This window comes from Aspergillus wentii, assembly GCF_001890725.1.
Source record: "Aspergillus wentii DTO 134E9 unplaced genomic scaffold ASPWEscaffold_1, whole genome shotgun sequence".
Lineage (NCBI taxonomy): Eukaryota > Fungi > Ascomycota > Eurotiomycetes > Eurotiales > Aspergillaceae > Aspergillus > Aspergillus wentii.
Window position 1 is genome coordinate 4247645 of NW_024467832.1, and position 21219 is coordinate 4268863.

The 21219-nt window shown below is 48.2% G+C and overlaps 7 protein-coding genes across 7 annotated transcripts in view; 2 read left to right on the forward strand and 5 right to left on the reverse strand.

Annotated features, from left to right (window-relative positions):
* The window catches only part of ASPWEDRAFT_101781 (uncharacterized protein), a gene marked incomplete at both ends in the record, with an annotated part of 4060 nt that extends 2192 nt beyond the window's left edge, over window positions 1-1868 (reverse strand). Inside the window, 4 exons of the mRNA XM_040827414.1 lie at window positions 1214-1268; window positions 1321-1508; window positions 1575-1734; window positions 1806-1868. Of these exons, the coding sequence (XP_040695297.1) occupies window positions 1214-1268; window positions 1321-1508; window positions 1575-1734; window positions 1806-1868 (466 nt within the window). The remainder of the gene's footprint in view (window positions 1-1213; window positions 1269-1320; window positions 1509-1574; window positions 1735-1805) is intronic.
* An 811-nt stretch (window positions 1869-2679) lies between these two features.
* On the reverse strand, window positions 2680-4003 carry ASPWEDRAFT_64849 (uncharacterized protein). The gene is made up of 2 exons (XM_040838768.1): window positions 3651-4003; window positions 2680-3588 (listed from the first exon to the last, which is right to left on the reverse strand). The coding sequence occupies exons 1-2, from the start codon at window positions 3778-3780 to the stop codon at window positions 2903-2905; spliced, it is 816 nt and encodes a 271-aa protein (XP_040695298.1). The 5' UTR covers window positions 3781-4003; the 3' UTR covers window positions 2680-2902.
* A 79-nt stretch (window positions 4004-4082) lies between these two features.
* Window positions 4083-6105, reverse strand: ASPWEDRAFT_35205 (non-structural maintenance of chromosomes element 4 family protein). Its single transcript, XM_040834173.1, has 3 exons — window positions 5585-6105; window positions 4689-5531; window positions 4083-4633 (listed from the first exon to the last, which is right to left on the reverse strand). Exons 1-3 carry the CDS (start codon window positions 5934-5936, stop codon window positions 4446-4448), a joined length of 1383 nt encoding a protein of 460 aa, XP_040695299.1. The 5' UTR covers window positions 5937-6105; the 3' UTR covers window positions 4083-4445.
* A 256-nt stretch (window positions 6106-6361) lies between these two features.
* Window positions 6362-9153, forward strand: ASPWEDRAFT_102870 (phosphatidylinositol 3-kinase VPS34; the record flags this gene model as incomplete). Its single annotated transcript, XM_040827517.1, has 2 exons — window positions 6362-6420; window positions 6504-9153. 2 exons carry the CDS (start codon window positions 6362-6364, stop codon window positions 9151-9153), a joined length of 2709 nt encoding a protein of 902 aa, XP_040695300.1.
* Window positions 9154-9314: 161 nt separating this feature from the next.
* On the reverse strand, window positions 9315-11949 carry ASPWEDRAFT_35209 (uncharacterized protein). The gene is made up of 4 exons (XM_040834174.1): window positions 11209-11949; window positions 11060-11153; window positions 10078-11009; window positions 9315-10021 (listed from the first exon to the last, which is right to left on the reverse strand). Exons 1-4 carry the CDS (start codon window positions 11649-11651, stop codon window positions 9454-9456), a joined length of 2037 nt encoding a protein of 678 aa, XP_040695301.1. The 5' UTR covers window positions 11652-11949; the 3' UTR covers window positions 9315-9453.
* Window positions 11922-13168, forward strand: ASPWEDRAFT_35210 (putative GTPase MTG1). The gene is made up of 2 exons (XM_040834175.1): window positions 11922-12300; window positions 12370-13168. The coding sequence occupies exons 1-2, from the start codon at window positions 12034-12036 to the stop codon at window positions 13108-13110; spliced, it is 1008 nt and encodes a 335-aa protein (XP_040695302.1). The 5' UTR covers window positions 11922-12033; the 3' UTR covers window positions 13111-13168.
* ASPWEDRAFT_35211 (pre-mRNA-splicing factor ISY1) lies at window positions 13113-14328 on the reverse strand. Its single transcript, XM_040834176.1, has 2 exons — window positions 14264-14328; window positions 13113-14141 (listed from the first exon to the last, which is right to left on the reverse strand). The coding sequence occupies exons 1-2, from the start codon at window positions 14264-14266 to the stop codon at window positions 13392-13394; spliced, it is 753 nt and encodes a 250-aa protein (XP_040695303.1). The 5' UTR covers window positions 14267-14328; the 3' UTR covers window positions 13113-13391.
* Between the last annotated feature and the right edge of the window lie 6891 nt (window positions 14329-21219).

A 21219-nucleotide genomic window follows, 5' to 3' on the forward strand; every position in this document is an offset into this window, starting at 1 on the left:
AAAAAAAAAAAAAACCGCACTAATCCCAAAAGCCTGTCTATCCGTCGGTGAATCGTCAAAATGCCTCCCAAAATCGATCTTCTTGCTACGCCATCACAATTCGAAATGAATCACTTGATTGCCATCAAGCTGGCATTTCTGGAGATATCGCTGTCCGATGTAGCTGGAAGATAAAAAACCTCATTAGCCATAATTCAGCTCACGAGAGGCAAGAGAAGTCAAAATACCTCCAATGGATCAGCCCAGCGACGTTTCTGCATTGAACAGTGAAGCTATCCACGAGCTGACTCGAGAGATTGACTAACCGTATACTCATCATAAAACTTCTAGTACTGCTGACTCGTCTTAGACGCACATTTGCTCGACGAATTGATGCCGACTCAATTTATGCCAATCATGGCGTTGTGTGCCAGCGGAGATAATATCCCGCTCAACATTTACACCGGTGGTAATAATAATGCCCTGAGACGGGAAGAAGAAAAAAAAAAATGCAATTATGCCCACTGTGGCGTCGACCATAAGAAGTCAAATGTCAACGCTGGATCGGAAGTTTTTAGTCTCGATGACTCTCGATCGTATTCTTCACTTTCTCCACTGATCACTCCACTGCTGTGCTTCATGTTACACCGCTAGTTTAGGCTGCATCGATTGCATAACAAGAATGTCAAGCTGTCTGTCACAAGTAAGGACAAAGAATTGAGAATCTCAGCTGATAGAGGAGCGGTGAGGTTATAGACAGAGTAGGAATAAAGGATAAACCAGACAAGGCAAGGCAACCGCTTCATCTCTAAATTACTTTATATTATAAATTAAGTACAACAGTAACAAGTAACAAGTAACGAGCGACAAGATCTGCCTCTAACATGCCACGTGAAAATAGTCCATCATCAGCACGTCAATAGAGTGGGTATCAACATAAATCATCAGTTCGTTCTCCTTCTTTCCTCCATGTCATCCACCACTGGACAACGGCACAAGGACTCGAACGAATGAGTCAAAGCGATTAATTGGGTTCAAGACACAGAAACCCATTGCATATGAACGAACGGTCGAGATTATTAATAAGTGATTAGCAGCGTAACGAGCGTTGATGTATTAGTAGTGTCTTTCATAGATCGTCCATGTCTAGCCACCATACTCGGAGAGTATAGACAGACATGGTCGAGAGTGCCTTCTAGCTTTCAGTAGCAGCAGGTCTAGACAGCAGAGCGACGGCCCCAGCGACGTCCACCAGAAGAGTCCTTGGAGCGGAAGGTGAACCAGACACCCTAAAAGCAGAGTCAGCAACGTGCAACCTAGAGAAACAGAGGCATGACGAACAATGATAGCAGAAACGAGCCAGACACAGGCAGACAAGAAGCTGAAAGCCTCGGCGGCCTTCCATCGGCCACACTCAGAGTTCTCCGTAAGACCAGTCCAGTGCCAGACACCACCGCAGTTGAACTTGTGGATAGCATCGACGAGGATACCGAAGGCGGCGAACCAGGCGAGGGAGATGATGACATCAACTGCATTGCGTGTACATATTAGCATCTAGTTTGGATCAAATAAAGGAAGAGTGTCGTATCACATACACGGCCAGGAAAAGAAGCTTGAAGAGAACGGAATCAACCAGATCAGGCCTAGGAGGATGGATACACCCGCCACGGCTTCGGTGTAGATCCATCGGGCCTGAGGCCAGGCCTCGAGATGGTGGAACTGAGCGAGGTAATGACCGATGATGCCCGCGACGACCTAGAGATTCAAAAGAGGCCAGGGTCAGTGCTACTGCAGAAGATGGATAGACTGGAATCGGGAGGACGTACAGCGCCAAAGACGATTTGCGCCACGCGGAAGACAATCGAGACCAGACGCGAGATGACAGGCATGGTGTACTATGTAGAAGTGTGTTGATTCTGTAGATCAGTTGATAGATAACAAAGAGGTACAGCGGTGCCGACTGCAGAGGGAGGGTAGAAGTAGTCAAGAGAGAATGAATCTGCGGCCGAGAAAAGAGCGATGCGAGCTTTAAAAACCCTTTTGATCTGCAAAAAAAAAAAAAAAAAAAAAAAACAACCGCTGCGCATTTTCTTCTTATTCCTCTTTGGGAGCTGCCATCGGTGGTGCCGGAATGGGCTGATTGGCTGGGCAGAGCATGGTTCACCTTGATATGGTGGGTGCACGGGCTGCTAGTATTGGGCTCAAATTGATCTGCCTAGCAGTAGGACCTTACTGGACTTGATTATATTCTGATATTCTCGTATTCTTCTTTATATATAGTGTGTCCACCAGCACCGCAACACTGCCCCATACTGACTATAACACATACATAAATAAAAAAGAAACAAGCAGAATCGGAATAAACGGCGATTTATCAATGAAGGAAAGTGGATCCTCCAGCACAACTAGCACCACTAGTACTGCGTGCCAAGCCTCTAAACCGCAAGGGAGAGTAGATCACTAGTCTATCTCTAGTTAGCGCACGAGGTAAACTTGGAAGAAGAAAAAAAACATCCATAAATTTTGCATTGAATTTTGTGTTTGCTTCAGGGCAGCAGCGTCGGATGGTATTTGTCTATAAATATAGAGATAGACAGTAAAATATGGGTACTTGGATGTAAGTAGATTGTACATAGGTTATACGTAAGAACAGTTGGAGAGAACAATGCTTTGTATGATCAGCCAGCCCACCTTGCTGCCGTGACGTCATCAGCCCTACAGATTGTGCTATTCTACTCTTAAATACATCTGAGTATTCTAATCAACAAGTAGAGTGTTATGAATTCAGTATGAAGATGTCATACATTAACAATTTGCCTGTAATTGCAGCTGATATAGACGAAATTCAAGTCAATAGTGTTACATTGTTCCCCGTCCGATAATTATCCTCACCCCAACGCCTTGAATCACGATAATAATACAATTAGATATTCTTCTTAGAATCCAAAAACCATTCCATCACCGTCCGGAACACCCCCTTTCCTCCACTCTCGATGATATCTCCATGACACGGGATAATCCGGTTAAACTCCCACTTGTCAATCCTCTTCATCGATTCCGCAAATGCCGGCCGATCCGCCGAGGAGAGAATATACCACGCAAACCGCTTCTGCCACGTTGCCGGCGGGGCAGCCGACAGCATCGGAGTAATCATCTTGGTCAATATCCCAGCCCCAGCAGCCTCGTTGGTTCGCGAGTACTGCTCCCTCGCCGGGAGGTTGAACAGCAGATCTGCCTCGATCATCGTCCGAGACCGCTTATGCAGAAACACAATTTCCTTTGAGCCGTGGCCGTAGACGTACTCGGTTTCGAACTCCGAGTCGAACTCGTCTGAGATATGCACGTGGTTTGCTTTTTCTTTCGTGAGGATGTGGTCGAATGCTGTGTCTTTGAAGTCCGGGTTGGATTGTCGCTTCTCCCACAGTCCTTCTGGGGCGATGATCTCTGCTTCTGGGAAGGCCTCTTTCCATGATGTTACATGGAGGTGATGCTCCATATCAAGCGCTGCTATGTACTTGACTCTGCCGCCTAGAGAGTTGATGGCCTGTTGGACTTCTGAAGTCAAGTTGACGGGAGAGAACACCGCCAGCGAACCACTGGCCATTTTGACTGTATACCGTTAGTACACTGCTGTATAGAATAGAGTAGATAAATATATCAATATCACACACCTAGCGTCCCCCGCCCCCCAAACTTGAGCTTTCCAAATCGTGCAAACGGCAGACTCAAACTGATAATGTCCGAAGTGACATTCCGGATCACCATCACCTGCGCGGCGTTTGATGGAAAGAGCTGTGTCATGATGAATACTCTGTGTGATTCAGTATGATTGTAACTGTCAGATTGTAGTCGAATGTAATTGAAAGCAGAGGTTTAAGTAGGCGTGATGACGGTCTGGATCGATGAAGTCACGGGCGGGAATGACGTCGATACAACGTTAGGCTGAATCTCCTAGAAACACGGAACCAATACTGACAGTGATATTAATATGTCCTCTCCACGTTATAATAACCTGTGTTTATTTATATGTACGCTGCATTAATATCCCTGAGCAATTTGTAAATATCCTTATCACTTGCTGACAGATTCCATCGAGTCTAGAACTCGGGACACGGGGATTTTCTATCCGCGCGGATATGAGCTTAATTTGGGCAACATGCATAACATAGCATTTATGACCGGATGGACTGGATAGCCATAGTGGCAGTGCAGGACTCCGGTTCATAATCATGATTAGGTAGGCTTCATTATTTCAAACATGGCCAGATACACCGTATTGACATAAGACATCAGGCAAAAATAATTACATACATACAAAAAAGAATCAAAGCCATAATGCTCTAAACATTTCGAAACACCAAAAGGGGTATCGCATCTATCAGAGAAACCAAACACTCATCCAGCTAAAACCCTACCCTGAAACCCGAAATCGAATATAAACAATTAATAAAAGCAAAGCAAGACGTCTAACCGTGCCATCCCCGTCTGTTGTTTCGCTGTGGTTCTTCTTCGTTGCGATGGGGGATAATGGACTCAGTAATACCAAAGGCGTCCACCAGATTTTCCCATGTGTCAAAGTCGAGGCTGAAGACGGCTTGGTGCTTTTGAACGCCTTTTTTCTGAGCTTCACTCGGCACATACGGTTGTGAGGTTTCTAGAATCAGGGTTAGCTCTTGGAGAGAAATGTATATGGGGGTCAAGGGACATACGTAAGGTTGGTAAACCCCGGCTATCCATAGATAAACCAACGATGCCGTCTCTGACCAAGAAACTCAGATAGAACAAATTCTCCACACTCTGTCCAAATGATTTTGGGTTTATGCAGAAGCGGAAAAGTGGCACGCCACCATCGTCGGAGACATTGTACTTTTGCATTGCGTCCTGGATCATTTCCTCACTAGGCTCTTCCTCGAGTGATGATAGTTCCCGGTTCACATTTTCTTCACCATCACGCTGTGTTTTCGTGAGAAGAGTATTAATGTTTTTGCACATGGTCGTAAGGTTCGATGTCTCTTGCTGGTCAAGGTCTTCTTCCTGGAGCTCCTGTGGCCGAACAGCCTGGGAGGGATCGATGCGCTCTCTTGCCCTCCGCTGTGTCACCTGACGAGTGCGCTTTTGAACGGACAACGGACCCAGCAGAAAACCAGAAATCGACGGTCGAGCATTATGACGGAAGCAGGCAGCACGTCCAAGCCAGTCCCAGTTCATTCCTTCGCCTTCATCATCGCTATCCTCAGGGTCTGCTTGTGTTCTGCCGGAAGCGCGGTGACGATGACGCTGAGTACTGCTAGGGAGTGCAGCCGGGTCTTCCGGGCCCCTGCGCATAAATGTGATGCATTTGGAAACGAACTCATCCACGTCGATACCTGCAGTGGCATCGCCAAGAGACAGTTGTGCGGTCTTTTTATGCGACAGGTCAGCGGCGCTGACCAGAAGGCGTGAATCGATCGTGGCATCGGAGGTCTGCTTGACGTGTTCGAAGAATTCATTCGCTTTAAAAATGGTATCGCGAATTCCGTGGTTCCCCGCCTGCAGGTATTCATTGCGGGAATCTACCCGACTGTTAGAGGACGACTGAAGACAAGCTTTCAGAGAAGGTCTTTACCGTGTAGGTCCCGTGTTAGGTCGCGCAGTCCTTTGCGAATCCGTCTTCTTTCATTTTCATCCTGATCCGGGTCGTAGTACTTTGTGTCGATTTCTTGTTGCGACATAGGTATTTGAGACTGACTAGCCTGGATGTTCGACGTTCTGTTTGCCAACCGCTGCCGCTTCGTCGTCGAAGCACGTCCACCAGAGGCCATTGTCTGCGTCTGGCCTCTCTTGCGGCGAGTAGCACGGTTTTCTTTATCCGATGAGGTTGGCGAAGGGGATGGGTTAGAAAATCCACCGTTTTCTTGATAAGATGTTGAACGTTCTTCCTGCAGCGAGCTGTCGACAACACGGGGATTTCGTGGCATTGCGTTTGCACTAAGTAAAAGCAAAGAGGAACACAGCGATAAGCAGATACAAGGCTGTCAAGAATGGAAACGCAAATCGTAAGGCACTATTGCATCATAAGCAACCTGAAGGATTATAATCTATTTTTTTAGTCCTTAATTTCACGTTTTCATTTCCCTAGCGATCATCAGATAGCAATCCCCTCCAGGCACGAAACCAAATGCCTTAATTTCGTGCGCGCGTCCGGCGCAACGCGTAGCGATAGCGGTCACGTGGGGCGATAGGCGACCCCGCGTCATCGCAGCGGCTCTCGGCCAATCAGAGGCCGCAGTGCTGATTACAGCTGCTGAACCCGTCTCCTTCTCCAACTTCCTTTCTCCAAGACGGCGTTTGAAGCAGTTCTGAGATGAAGACGCAATAGAGCCAGAAAAGTGTCGGTTCAAGGATGGAGGCATTTACTTTTGCCGTTTCCACTCAGGTGGACTTTCCGGTTCATATCAAGATGTACGTGGATCTCCCTGGGTTCTCGTAGACACTTGGACAAACGTCTTTTAATCAGGGATGTATCCAACTGACTAGGTATATAGCGGCTCTTTGGAAGGAAAGCAAAAACAGATTCCCTTCTCCGAGCTCCTTCAGCGACCGGAAATACGACACATTGGCTCGACCCAGAATCCCGCTTCCGACCTGTTCGTCACGGCGCAATTATGGTCTGACTCCAAGCCATTAGGAGTGCCGTTGCAGACAGCGTACAAGGCATTCAAGAACGTTCGGGCCTGGAATGAATGGTTACAACTGCCTATGTCTATCAAAGATGTGCCTTTCAAGTGTCAGCTGGCGGTCACGATCTGGGATCTGTCCCCCTTTGCGGGTGAGGGGACACACGGACATTACATTCCGTTTGGCGGAACAACCATCCCATTGTTTGATGACGAAGGAAAACTGAAGACGGGGCGACAAAAATGTAAAGTGTATCGAAACAAAGCTGCAGATGGCTTTTCTTCCACCACCACACCATCGACCCCGCATCCTAAACGACGCAAGGCCAACGCTCCCGACCCTCTTGCTCCTTCTCTGGAAGAGCTGGAGCTGGAACGTGTGGAAGTCCTGATAAAGAAACATGAGATGGGCGAGATACCTCGGATTGATTGGATGGATCAGATGGTATTCCGGCAACTAGAGAAGCTCAAGCTCGGTGCTGAAGAAGCTGCCAGAAAGCGGGCCATTCGTTTAAAGGCGACGAAGCGGGCCTCGGAGGCTAACGGTGGTGGTGGTGAAGAAGACTCTGATGAAGAAGGGCTCGATGACGAAAACTTCACACTCTACGTCGAATTTCCGCGCTTCGATCATCCAATCGTTTGGTCCGATTATCAGTATCCACCACCTCCCATTTCATCACATCCTCAAACTGCTCCCGCCAATATGAATCCTGCACTCAAACCTCTCCCAGAAGTTCGGTTTGGTCCCGGAATTGAAGGTGCGGACGGCGATGGTGTGATCAGGATATATGACCCCGAAGTTGGGCAAACGGGCAATCCTTGTGAAGACAAACACAGGCGATTGATTCGTAGCCATCGCACTGGAATAATGGATCGCGATCTGAAGCCAAATCCTAAAATTCGTGATGAGCTTAATACCATTTTGTCCTACGAGCCAACGCAAGATCTAACTGCCGAGGAAAAGGATCTTGTTTGGAGATTTAGATACTATCTTACTCGTGAAAAGAGGGCATTGACCAAATTTGTCAAATCAGTTAATTGGAAAGACGGTGGTGAATCTCGCCAAGCAGTCGACATACTTCCTAAATGGACAGAGATCGATGTCGATGATGCGCTGGAACTGCTTGGACCCACTTTTGATAATGCCGCTGTTCGATCTTATGCTGTTGAAAGACTCCGAAAAGCCGATGATGATGAGCTTCTTCTTTATCTTCTCCAGCTGGTTCAAGCATTGAAATATGAGGATAGCGGTGATGAGAACGCTGAGGATATCGCACATGATTCCTCTTTGGCCAATTTTCTCATTTCACGTGCTGCCAATAACTTCAAACTTGGAAGCTACCTTCATTGGTATCTGATGGTCGAGTGTGACGACGCTGGTCCGGGAACTTTGTCAAGTCAACGCCGGCTTTTCGCTCGGGTTGAATATTACTTCATGACTGAGCTAGAGCGATCCCATCCAGAAAATAGAAAGACTCTGCTGCGCCAAGGTGAATTGGTCGCGGTCTTGTCCAAGATTTCCAAGGATCTCCGCTTCTCGCGAGAAAATCGTATCCTCAAGATCGAGAAGCTAAAGAAGTACTTGAAAGACCCCAAGAATGACCTCATCAATATCGATCCACCGTTACCGCTGCCATTGGATCCAGATGTATTGATCACTGGCTGCTTCCCAGAGGAGTCCAACGTCTTTAAATCCACACTTTCTCCTTTGAATATCACCTTTAAGACCTCGGATGGCAACAAATATCCCATTCTGTTCAAGGTCGGCGACGATCTCCGCCAGGACCAGCTAGTCATACAGATCATCATATTGATGGATCGACTTTTGCAAAAAGAAAATTTAGACTTGAAACTAACACCGTATCGCATTCTTGCAACCAATTCTACCGCTGGAGCCGTTCAGTTTATACCATCTACCTCCCTGTCTGCCGCCTCAGCCAAATACAAATCCATTCTCGCCTATCTCAAAGCCAACAATCCCGATGATAGTGAGCCCCTTGGCGTCCGCAAAGAAACTATGGACACCTACATCAAGTCATGCGCTGGGTATTGTGTAATCACCTATCTTCTCGGCGTGGGTGACAGGCATCTGGAAAACCTACTACTCGCACCGGACGGCCACTTTTTCCACGCCGACTTTGGCTTTATCCTAGGCCGAGACCCCAAGCCCTTTGCCCCCATGATGAAGCTCTGCAAGGAAATGGTCGAGGGAATGGGCGGCACAACGTCGCCTCACTATCTCCAATTCAAGCAGTACTGCTTCACCGCATACACCACTCTGCGGAAGTCTGCCAACCTCATTCTCAATCTGTTCAGTCTGATGGTGGATGCCAACATCCCTGATATCCGAGTTGAGCCTGACAAGGCTGTTCTGAAAGTCAAGGAGCGATTCCATCTTGAGATGACAGAGGAAGAGGCTATCAGACATTTCGAGCAGCTTATTAGCGACAGTGTCAATGCTATATTCGGTGTAGTCATTGATCGACTCCATGACTTTGTACAGGGATGGAGAGCATAGGGTATCTAGCACCACAAATGTTTGGGTATGGTTTTTTATTGCTATTATTTCGATTGGAGGCATATAACAAGCTCCTTTTTTGCATATAGCGGTTATGGGCAGGAGTCTTCATACATGGATAGGCGCAAAAGGTATAAAATTATGATGGGACGATACCAAACGGGGAAAGTTTGTGACTTCTATGTGTTAATTTTTTTTATAAAAATCTAGACAACTCACTCCATTTTGATTGTACTTCCTATCAGCATGAATTTTGAATGACTTACAAACCACCCTATCTCATGATGGGAACAAATAACGTTAACTGATCTTCCTTCCAATCTCCTCGTCCGTATGCATACGAACATCCAGTTCAATCCAATCATTCTCTGACTCATTACTACCATGGCCATCTGCTCTCGCCGCTCTCGAAGCAGTATCTATGTTGACTGCATTCCCGTCACGACCGGAGAGAAAACCATCCTCCCCACTTCCACCACTGGAACCCTCTCCACGAAGCTCATCTGTCTTTGCATTTGCCCTTGCATCCTCATCATCCTCTGGAGTCCCTTCACGACAGGCCCATGCATCAACGAATCTGAGAACCTCACGTGGCCACCACCGGTTCATCACAAGTAGTCGAAAAGGCACCAAAGCAATGATGAGCACTGGGAATGCGGGTGCGGCTCGTGTTAGGGTCAAGATGAAGATGGCTACGGTAATGACAATTTGCAGAATAGTGTAGAGATGGATGGGAATGTATGAAGGGCTTTGAGGAGGCTGGTTGTCCGTGCCGGTAGAGGAGCTGTCCCTCTTTGCTAAAGATGGTGGTAAAGATGGGAGCTCGGAAGGCGGGGTGAGAAGGTAGAAAGTTCGGTATAGAATTGGACTATAGATGAAAGTATTAGAACTTGGTCTTTTCCCACTTGATGTTGGTTCACATACTTCACTGATAAACTTTGTTCTCCCATGAAGAGGAAGAGACCAGCAAGCACGCTCGTGGGTGTCAAACCGAGCACTGTCATGAATGGAGGACTGATGAAAAGCAAAATAGCGCCGGAATGTAGAAAAGCTGACCACCGCTGCTCATAAACCCGTCTCACTTCACGGTTCTCGACCTTTTCCTCGCCGTCTACAGTGATTGTGTGTTGTTCCTGTTCGGTATGCATCAACGATTCGGAGTGCAAGGGGGCTTGTGGTAGAAGCCCATTGGAAGGGGGGATCCCCAGAATTCCACACAGGGCTGTCGTGGTACCGAGTAGAACGATATCCCATGCAAAGCCACCAGGTTTCCGTGTCCCATACCGATCAATCGTGCAAATAATCGAACTTACTTCGTGGTCGAAGAAGAACAACATTGTGATGATGATTCCGGGGATCACAGCAGCAAATATCCAACCAATTGGCAGCTTCCAAAATTCAACAAAGAATCGGTCACGGTCAGGAGATGTTGGTCGAAATGAATGGCTGACCGGAAGGGTCATCTTGTCCAGGTGAGCCAGCTCACCAACATGCGGTAGACCGATGAAGAGTATGATGGAGATGGCCGCTGCATATTCTGCTAACCCAAGTCGTATATAACGATGAAAGAGAGGTCGCCAGTTCTCGGCTGTTGATAGGAAGATAGCCAAGAGCATTGTTCCTGCTGCACCAATAACGGCATAGAGAAAGGCTGCAAATGAGAGGGTTTCGTGTGCTCTCTCGAGCTCCTGAATGGCTTTGTGGAAGTAGATTATGCTGTTGAGGAGTGAGAATATTTCCGTGGCAAAGGTAGTCACATAGCGCATTGTCCAGTCATGAGCATTGATGATGGCCAATACATAGTGCAACCAAGCAGAATGGATCAGGGACCACGCCATGAACGGCAAGAAAGGAATCTGAAAACACTATAAGACAGGATACGCCGAGAGATATTTGGAAATCTTACATTAAATATTTCCTGGCATAGCGAGTATATATTCTCAGCTAGGACCGAGAAAGGACCAGTTACACCTAGGATTGTCAGTGGTTGGATAGAGAATCTAGGGCTGTGTTTAGTATTGTTCAGTAGAGCAGAAGCAAGGACCAAAGTCATACAGCGAAAAGATAATTCCGCAAAGTCCTGTACTGAAAACGACCTCGATCGCCCCCCAGCTTTTGCCTGTCAAGACATAGAGATCACTGGCAAACGTGATTCCTGGCAGTAAGTTGGTGAAGAATACGTAGACAGCGCTGGCAAAGACCAGTTGGTTAAAGATCTTCCAGTCCGATACGTAGCGCCGGCGCAAATTGAGAATATCCTGCTTCACCAGTCGAAAGGGACGCAAAGGACCCCCAGCAGAGACAGATCCCCGCAGGACTCGCAACGGCTTGGGTGTATGCTTCGACGGGGTGATGATGGAGTGGGCATTGTCACCATCCCCCTCTGCTTCGGATTCAGTGTGGTCCTGTCGTCTATGGCCTCTTCTTAGTCTGAGACGGGACTTTTGAGGAGAAGTTTCTCGTGTTGAGCGAGGTCGAAATGCTGAAATGAGAGACATCAGTATGGTGGGGTTGACTATATATCAGCACTCCGTAGCAGATCACTGATAAGGTGATAAGAGCTAAGATTGATCCTCAGAGTGTGGAGAGCAGGGTGAATTGGACAGGTGTCTATAGAATTAAAACATCATCATCCTTCGAAAAACACCAGAAAACAAAACACCAGCCATTTGCGACGGTCGAGAAGATTGGAGATCATCACGAGAAGACGACGAGAGATGGTGCTTACTGGCTCACCGCCTTTGCTTTCCGCCTTCATCGCCCCGATGAATCCGTTTATTTCTCCATCGCCAGTCGATGTCTTGTCGAGTCGATTAAGATGACTCGCTGTGTCATCGCTGTGTCCCGTCTATATAATAATATATCTGGGGTCGTCTTATGATGGCAGCTAAATTCATTCCGCGTCAGGTTTTCCCTCATTATGGGTCAATCCCAAGGTCCTATTTCCTGGGCCATCACCGAGCTGGACTGAACAAGATGAAGAGTATGCTGTCTTCCATAGATTATGTCATTGAATGCCGTGACTACAGAGTTCCAGTCACCTCTATCAATCCGATGTTTGAGGAGGCTCTAGGAAAAACCAGACGACTGACAGTTTACACCAAGAGAGATCTCGGTGCGAAGGCGCAGTCAGCAGCGCAGCAGCAGGTAAGTCGAAGAGATTCACCGGAGAATATTATTGCGGGAAAATTGCTCATTTGCTCTGTTTTATTCCAGACCGAAAAGTCAGTGCAAGGGTTCAACCACAGCAGCGCAGTCTTCTTCGTTAGCTCATCTTCCCGCCAGGACGTGAGTCCTATCCTCAAACACCTTCGGAACGATGCCGAAGGACCCGACAAGCTGGTGGGATGTCGTGTACTCGTGGTTGGAATGCCGAACGTGGGCAAATCGACTTTGATCAACAACTTGCGCAGCCAGGGCGTGAGAAAAGCAAAGGCCGCGCAAACAGGGGGTCAACCTGGTATTACACGGAAAATCGGGACACCTATAAAAATCATCGAGCGCGAGAATGACTCGCACGTCTACGTGCTCGACACTCCTGGTGTTTTTATGCCATACGTGCCGGATGCAGAGAATATGCTCAAATTGGCACTCTGTGGCTGTGTCAAGGACTCTGTCATCTCGCCTGTCACACTAGCGGACTACCTATTATACCATATAAACCTGCACGACGCACGGGTCTATCAACGTTGGTCAGAACCGTCCAATGAGATCATGCCGCTGCTTGAAGGTTTCGCACGGCGCACGGGCCTTCTTGCCAAAGGCGGAATTCCTAATATTGACCTTGCAGCTTTACATTTCATCCAGAAATGGCGAGCCGGTGATCTGGGGCGATTTCTGCTTGACGATCTCCAGGCGGAAGCGCGCCGTCTTGAAGACGGAACCGTGGAGGAAACGAGAACCAGTATTTCTCAGGCAATCAAGGCTGAACGAAAAGCAAAAAAGCAACAGGTTTAGAAAGACGATGAAAATAGATTGTAAATAGTATATCTCATCCCATTGTACAAAAGAACGAATATCATGTTGGTATCATCAGTGAGCTTTTTGCTCCCCCTTAAAACGGCGAATGTTATGAAGTCATCTAAGGAAAAAATGAAAATAGACAAGATATAAAAATGGAACCAAGATGAGAAAAAATAATCATCCGTAACGCCGGAAATGAGAAGGTGAGACGAAAGAAAAACAGAAAGAGATCAATCTTCAGCTCTCCCCCTCTCTTTATGCAACGACAACACCTTTTAAGAAATCTTATCAAGAAGCCTTCTTCTCCTTCTGTCCACGAGTTCTTCCTGGACCTCCTCTAACGAAGGTAGTCTCCATTCAACCCCATCACCAGCATCGCCGGGCAAGGGCTCCCATCCATCTTCGACATCGTCTTCCTTTTTGCCGCGCAGATGTTCAATGGCCTCCTTCTCCTTTTGCCGTTCGTAGACCAACAGGGTGCCATCCTCTTCGTCAAGCCCATAACCGAAATAATTGGCATCCACTTTCTTGGTCGCGATATCACCACCTCTCCCCCGCGCTTCGTCTTCTTCCTCCGGCCTTCGACCTCGCCTCGCTGCAGCCTCAAACATCTCCTTGACACCTGGTAATTCCCTCGCTCGACCAAAATATCGATACCCTTTGCCGCCGCCGGGAATTTCCCGTCCTTCATCGTCGTACACCCTGCCCGAGCCACGCATGTAGTTTGGCCCGCCTAGGTTCCGGATTTGCATCTCCCACGTCCATTTCTCGCGCATGAGCTTGTTGATTTCATCGTTCAGGTCCCGGATCTGATAGTCGCTGAGGCTGGACTCTTGGATGCGGGAGACCTTGCGCGAGATCTCCTTGAGCACTTGACCACGCCATTTCTCGCAATTCGGAATCGACTCGACCGTGGTGATGGCCTTGGGGCGACGCGTACGTCCAATGTCGATGATTCCGAGATCCGCGGCTTGCTGCGCCCGGAATCGGAAGAGCATCGACTGCGCTTTCTCACTGTTACGGGCCTGTCATGTTGAAAGAAAAAAGTGGTGCGTTGGTTAGCAATCGCGGTCTCATATTTTCTTCAATTATCGCACAGGTTGGAAAAGCAAAAATTTTCGTCTAATCCGGGTGTCGTATAACTCACCATGATGACGGTTTGGGCCCGAAGAGCGGATGGTTGGGAAGCAAAAGATGAATGAAGCTCTGGACTTGACAGCTCGAATGGGTTCAAGTCCGTCGGAAGCAGCGCTAAGAAAGAGTAGGCGCGCGGTTAGATTTATCCGCGTTTATGCCCAACGGTTGCGTCTGATGAATGTGATTGGTGAAATGGATTCTCAAATGACATATGCATGACTATTGATCCAATGTAAACGGTTTGAAATGTATTAAAAGGCAAAAATTTCTGCATAGAGATTATATTATACTATATTGGCTCATGGAGTTGTGGGTGCAAACGGGTTGAATCTAACTCTGAACGATGTCTATATATTTCTGGTGCAGAATGCTTTTCAGAATTAAGTCCTAATATTAAGAGTCCCTGTATCACCAAATAATCAAAATACCCCACTTAGCTAACTAAAGAAAAAGCAAAGATCATCATGGCCATTTAAACATATACACATTAGAGAACAGAACAGAAAACAAAACAATGAAGCGCCATCCCCCCAATGCATTTCCAGCTCAAGCACCCATGGCTCCTATTCCATCATACTCGTAAACCCGTCTATCAGGCCCTGCTTTAATATTTAGCGCCTGAATTCAATTTCACATGTATCCCCGCCGAGCAGGATCAACCTGCTAGGTCGTGATTGTTCCTTACAAGAATCCTTTCGTGTTGCTGGGCATCCTTTGTGGTATATCGCCGCCAAAAGCGCTGCTTCCCCGACGGCTGCCAACGTCGCTGAGGCCGGCCATAGGTCCACGTCCAATGGCACTTCCTCTCTCGACGCGCAAGGCTTTCCATCCGTCAAGCTCACGTTCCACTCGCAATAGCCTCTCCCGCTCTTCGCGAAGCTCTCGTTCGGCCCGACGGGCTTGAAGTTGCGCTTCCGAGTCACTCTGCTGGAGTTCTTCGATGTTGCGAAGGAGACGCTCGATTTTGTCGCGACCTTTGCTGACATCATCGTTGAGCTGAGCGTTGATCTTCTCCCGTCTTTCGATCTGTGACTGGAGATCCTTAACGGTACGGTCCACATTGCGCAGGGAGCGTTGCTCAGCAGTTTGCTTGGATTCTTGGTCTTCAAGATGAGTTTCCAACTGTTGATATATTAGCATCTTGTTATTAACAGAATAAGAGGATCGGAAATGCTTACCTCCTTGATTCTCTTGTGCAGGAACCTGACATCCTGACTACCAGATGAGTAGCTCTTAGTCTCCAAGTCGACGCACCGGAGCTGCGCTTCCTTGAGCTGCTTCTCCAACGCGGCCTTATCCTTGAAGAGCTGAGCATTGGATTCGCGTTCGGCTGTGACCTCCTTTTGCATTTCGGTCACGAGAGCGTCGGCTCGTCTCATCTTGCCAACTGCAGCAGCAGAGAGATCTTCTTGCTGCGCGAGTTGTGACTTGAGCTCAAGGAGTTCGCGGTCCATACTGGCGGCATTGCGCATTGATGGACTGCCTCCCTTGGCAAGGTCCTCCAGTCGTTCTCCTGCTTCTGCTAGTCGTGCCTCCAACATCTTCTTCTCCTTGAACAACATGTCCCGTTCCGATGTTACGTCGTCAACAGATGTCCGAAGGCTTCTGACCTGCGAGAGGAGAGAGACGACTCTGCCTTGAGCTTCGTTATGAGCATTAACAGCTTCGTCACGAGATGTTGTGACATCCTGAAGGGTGATGTCCATCCGGGACTTCTCCTTGGCCCATGTGGAACTATTGAGGACTTCATTATCCCATTTGCTGCGAAGGCTCTCAAGTTCTTCTCGGAGACGCGAGCTTTCTCCGCGAACGTTGAGGACCTTCTCGCGCTCCATCTCAAGCTCATTGTTCAGCGTCAGGAACTCTCTCTGGTATTTTTGCCGTGTCTGCTCCATCGAGGTTTCCTTATCTTCAATGTCAATCGCCCGTTGATTCCTGTAGTCCTCGAGTTCATTCTGAAGGCGCTGCTTTGTCTGTAGGGCACCTTGCAGTTCGGCCGCTTGGTCCTCCATCCTGGCTTCCAAGGACTGAGTTTGTCTTTGCAAATCCTCAACAAGGGCATCCATTTGCTTGCGCTCGGCCATTATCTGGGCGTATGTATCATCGGCCTCCTGGGCCTGTGATTTGGCAAACTGCTCAGCTCGAGACGCTTTCAAGACCGCGATTTCAGCCTGCTCAAGCTTGCTGAAGTATTCATCAGAGCGAGTCTTGTAAAGGCTTAGACTTGAGGCAAGGTCAGCGGACTTAGACAGCTCCGCATCCAAACGAATTTGCAGGTCAGCGAATTCCTGCAAAAGCTGATTCCTGCTGATCGAGTCTTGTTCTTTTGCCAATTGCAACTCCTGAGTCTCTGAATTTGCATCGCGAAGTTCGACTTCTAGAGTCGCCTTGGCTCGCTTCAGCTTTTCATAATGACCTTTTATGTCACTGAAATCGGCGATGGCTTCATTGTGAACCTTGAGCAACGATCGCCTGGATTGTTCCTGGGAGTTGATGAGGTCGTACAGTTCTTCGTGGGACTTCGCCTGAACATCACGTAGCGACAGATCCCCGGAACGGATACTTCGCTCCAACGAGGAAACCTTCTTGGAAGAATCATCGAGTTGGTCATGCAGACGACCATTTTCACGCTCCAGAAGTTGCATTCGTCTAACAGATGGGCTTTCATCTTGCCAGATGTCTTGAGATTGCGACCTGTTCTGAAGTTGATTCTGAAGGTGCTTGTTCTGCATCTCAGTCATCTGGAGCTTGTTCTGAAGTTCCTCGATCTCGGTCGCCAGGTCCATTCGCTTTTGGAAGCCAACGGTGTCCACTGTCTTATCGGACCGGCCAGAGTCATTAGCAGCATCATTGAGGTTGAACTTTCTGTTTGGTGTTGTTGGCGTGTTGAACTTCTTGAAAAGCGCATTATCAGAATTCTTTCGCAAGTGAGTAGGGGTGCGGTTGCCCACTTGGTTCTGATCGATTTCCTCCAGCAATGCACGTTTCGATGAAGAGTAACGAGCGTCAAGTTCTTTCATCTCGTCGCCGTGCCGGCGACGCATTTCTGCGAGTTGACTCTCCGCTCTACCGTACTTCTCTTCAGTCACCTGCAACTTACTCTGTACGGTATCCAGCAACTGAGCCAAGTCCACCTTCTTGGAAATATCAGGCTGAACAGCTTCCCAGGACTTGGTAGATTCATCAGCTGTCGGCTCAACGACCTTGTGCAGCACCATCAGCTGACGGTGTAGGTTGTCAATCTCCTTGTTGGCCGTGTCCAGTGAGCCTTGCAGTTTGCGAGTATTGGCCTGAGCTTGGGTCCGAAGCTGTCTCTCTGTTTCCAGATTTCTGTTTGCTTCCGCTAGTTGGATTCCAGCAGTAGAGGCAGCCTTTTCAGCGTTTCGGCTTGCTTTGTGTTCCCGATTGACCTCATGGTTCAAATCTTCCAGGCTTAGGGACAACTTCTCCTTTTGCTTTTCCAGGGACGTGATGGAAACCTGTAGATCTCCCATCTGGCGAGCTGTTTTCTTATTTTCTTCCTCGAGCCTTGCTTTCTCTCTTTGCAAATTTGTGATCCGGACTCGCTGGTTATCACTAGCTCTTGAATTGGACCTGGCGATGTCAAGGTTCTTTTGTTGGATCTTGGTAAGGAGAGCCCGATTATCATTCTCCGACGCCGTGAGCCTCCCTTTAAGAGTCACAAGTTCCCGTTCAAGCCGTTCCTTATGCTGGTCGTGGCGAATGCGGAAGTTGTCAGAATCCGCAATAGCTTGGGTAAGCTCCTGAATTCTCCCCGAAAGACGCGTTCTTTCAGCCTCCACTTCCTCCAGCTGCCGTGTCTTTTCGTCAAGATCCGATCGCATACCGTTCAATCGCTGATCGGCCTGCTTCGTGACAGTACGCTCAATCTCCGCTTCAGCATCCAAGCGAGCGTTTTCGACCTTGGTAACCCGATCCCGAAGCTTGATTAACTCTGCCTGCAGATCCTTTCGCGATTGTTCAGCAGCGACACGTGCCTCTGTAGCTCGACGAAGGGAGTCTTGTTGGATGTACATTTCCTTTTCAATGGTGATCTTGGAATCGTTTAAGGAGTCGTACTTGTCCCTCAACTCTTTAAGGTTGTGTTCTGCAAGCATTTGTACATCGTCTCTTGACTGCCGCTCACGACTAAGGTCCGCTTGTGCTTGGAAGAGCTGACTCTTCAGATCCTGGATCTGCTGCTCGAGCAATCTCCTGCTCTGCCCAGCCTCTTCGTCTTCGGTCATTTTCTCCTCGAGGAGCTTCTTGACATCGGAAATCTCGCGCTCGAGTTGAGTCTTCTCTGATTTCATCGCATCCGCTTCCGCCTGTAACTCTCTGAGGCGCTTTTGCATATTATCATGCCGAGTGGAAAGAGAAGCTTTTTCAGTTTCCATATACCTTGTCTCTTCCTCATGTCGTTTAACATCATTGCGAAGGACGGCCATTTCACTTTCTTTTCGCCTGAGCATTTCCTCGTAGCCAGTTGAAGTCGATGAAAGATCAGAAATCTGTTGTCGAATAGAACGGTTGTCCTCAATCAAGTCCTTGACTTGTTTCTTGGACTTGTCTAGTTCTTTCGAAGTGTTGGCAAGTTTGATATCAAGATCTTGGTCCGATTTCAACAGCTTCGCTTCTAGATCATGTAGTTTGCGTTCTTTCAGACTCAAGTGGCTTTGGAGCATCTTGATCTCCTGGCCGAGATCGTCGATTTGCCTATCTTTTGAGGAGGAAGCGCTGTCTGCCTCAGCTAGTCTGGCGTCGAGCTCCTCCAGGCGACTCTCCATGTCGTGTTTATCATTCTCCAGACGTTGGATGATTTCTCCTGCCTGCTCCAATTGGGTTATTCGAAGTTCAAGTTGGTCATCAGCCCTCTTCTTCGCGTCTATCAAGCTGTCCAATTGATCTTCGAGACTTTCCTGGTCGGCGATTGCACCTGCCAGCTTCTCGCTCAGCTCCACCTCTCGGATCTGAAGCCGCTTGAAGATCTCTTCCTTGTCAAGGGCAAGGGCTCGTTCGCTTTCCAAAGTTTGCTGGATTTTTTGGATTTCGACTTCAGTGCGACGCCGCTCTTCGTCCAATTTCTGGCGATCGGCAACGTCTTGCTTCCTCTTTGCTTCCAAGGCTTGAATTTTCTCGTCCCTTCTCTTAACCTCATTCGCTGTGCGGGTTTCTCCTAACAGGGGTTTCATTCGGGAGAATAACCTCCACCAAGGGTCGGCCTTCATATCCAGATACACATGGAAATTATGCTGGATGATACGGGTTGCTTCTGCACGGTATAAGCGCTTGTTCGAGATGCGCCGCTGCACAAACCCCCTGGCGAGGGATTGGAATCGGCCCATAATAGTGCGAATAAGCTGATCACGCTTCTCTTCGAGCTCAGCTAGAACACCAGCTCTGAAAAAGACCTTTGTTCTACCGACTCGATACCAAGCCGGGTCCATTCCCAGTTTCTGTAGCATCGTCTGAGCGGCAGTTTGTCCGTCTAGATAGCCCTTGGGCATATGTGAATAGAGCACTTCATATCGCTGCCTGAATTCGGCGAATAGAAGCCGATTGGGGAATCCTGTACGGGCAATTCGAATACCTTCCAGAACACCGTTGCATCGTAATTGATCCAGGACTAAGGGAGCGTTGAGCATCTTTGGGCGCTTCTTGTGATTTGGTATAATGCAGCGCACGAAGTGAGGGTGGGTTGAGTGCAGCTGGTTCATCAGACTAGACAGCTGCTCCTTGTGTCTCTGAGCAACAGTTCGGAACAGGCCCTTCTTCACGCGGCTCTTGGGGAAATCCCCATCATCGTCACCACCTCCACACTCGGAGAACAGATTTGCCACATGACTGTCGTTTGAACCTGCGAGAAGTCGCGTTACGTTGTCATTCAGGGGGTCCTTGTTCTTCTGTAGCCAATCCTCAGTGCCATATTCAACCTCGGCAGCGTAATGAGTGAGAATAAATCCCTGGTTGAGGCGAGCAGCGCGATACTTAGGGGACTTTCGATCCCAAAGTGAATGAAGCTTCTCAGTGAAGGATTTATCGGTGGCTTTTGGCATCACACAATCCTCGTCCAAACAAGAAAAGATACCGATCGGGTTTGTCAGTTCAATCAAGTCGATTGTTGGCTGCAAATCTTTCCCAAAATCAATAAATTGCCATTCGATTTGCTCACGAGCATATTCCTCTTGTTCCAAAACAAACATATGGTGGTTGAAGAATTGTTGGAGTTTCTCGTTGGTGTAATTGATACACAGCTGCTCAAAGCTATTGTTCTCAAAGATTTCGAATCCTGCAATATCAAGGACACCGATAAAATGAGGATCGTCACCTGTCATCGGGCTGCGGTCCAGCTGCTTGTTTATTCGAGTAACGAGATCTCCGAAGCCACGTTCGTAGATTCCTTTCGCCAAAGCGTCAAGAGCAAGGCGAACCTGCTCTGGGGTTTGTACCTTTTCCACCCACTCTCGGCCGGCCTTCACCTTTGGGTGGAGCAGGCCTTTGACGAAAGGCTCTGGATCAATTCCGAGGAGGTGACATGCCCTCTCTATGCTGTTTAATGAATCAGGTCCCAGCGCAGCCTGATCTGCACGCAGACTCTCTTTGATGACGGTGACATTTCCGAGATGCAGAACGGCGGCAATGGTCCGGAGAATACACATTTGGTCCTCCTCTGTGAACCTCATGACATGGAACGCCTCCATCAACGAGTTCCATTCGTCCACGTCAGATACCCCAGCGATTGTGTCATTGCCGTCTTTGGTGTAAGAGAAATCTTCAATGTGGAGATCGGATAATAGCAGGCCTTCCCGCAACCTCGAATCAGCGCCTTGTAGTAGCTGGTAGAAGATATGGTAGTTTCTTTCGTGAGCATTCGGTTTCACGACTCGAGACTTCTCCAGCAAGTACCAGTCAATAGAGGCACCTGATATTTGGCCAGAGCGGGAGAATTCGATTCTAATGAACTTT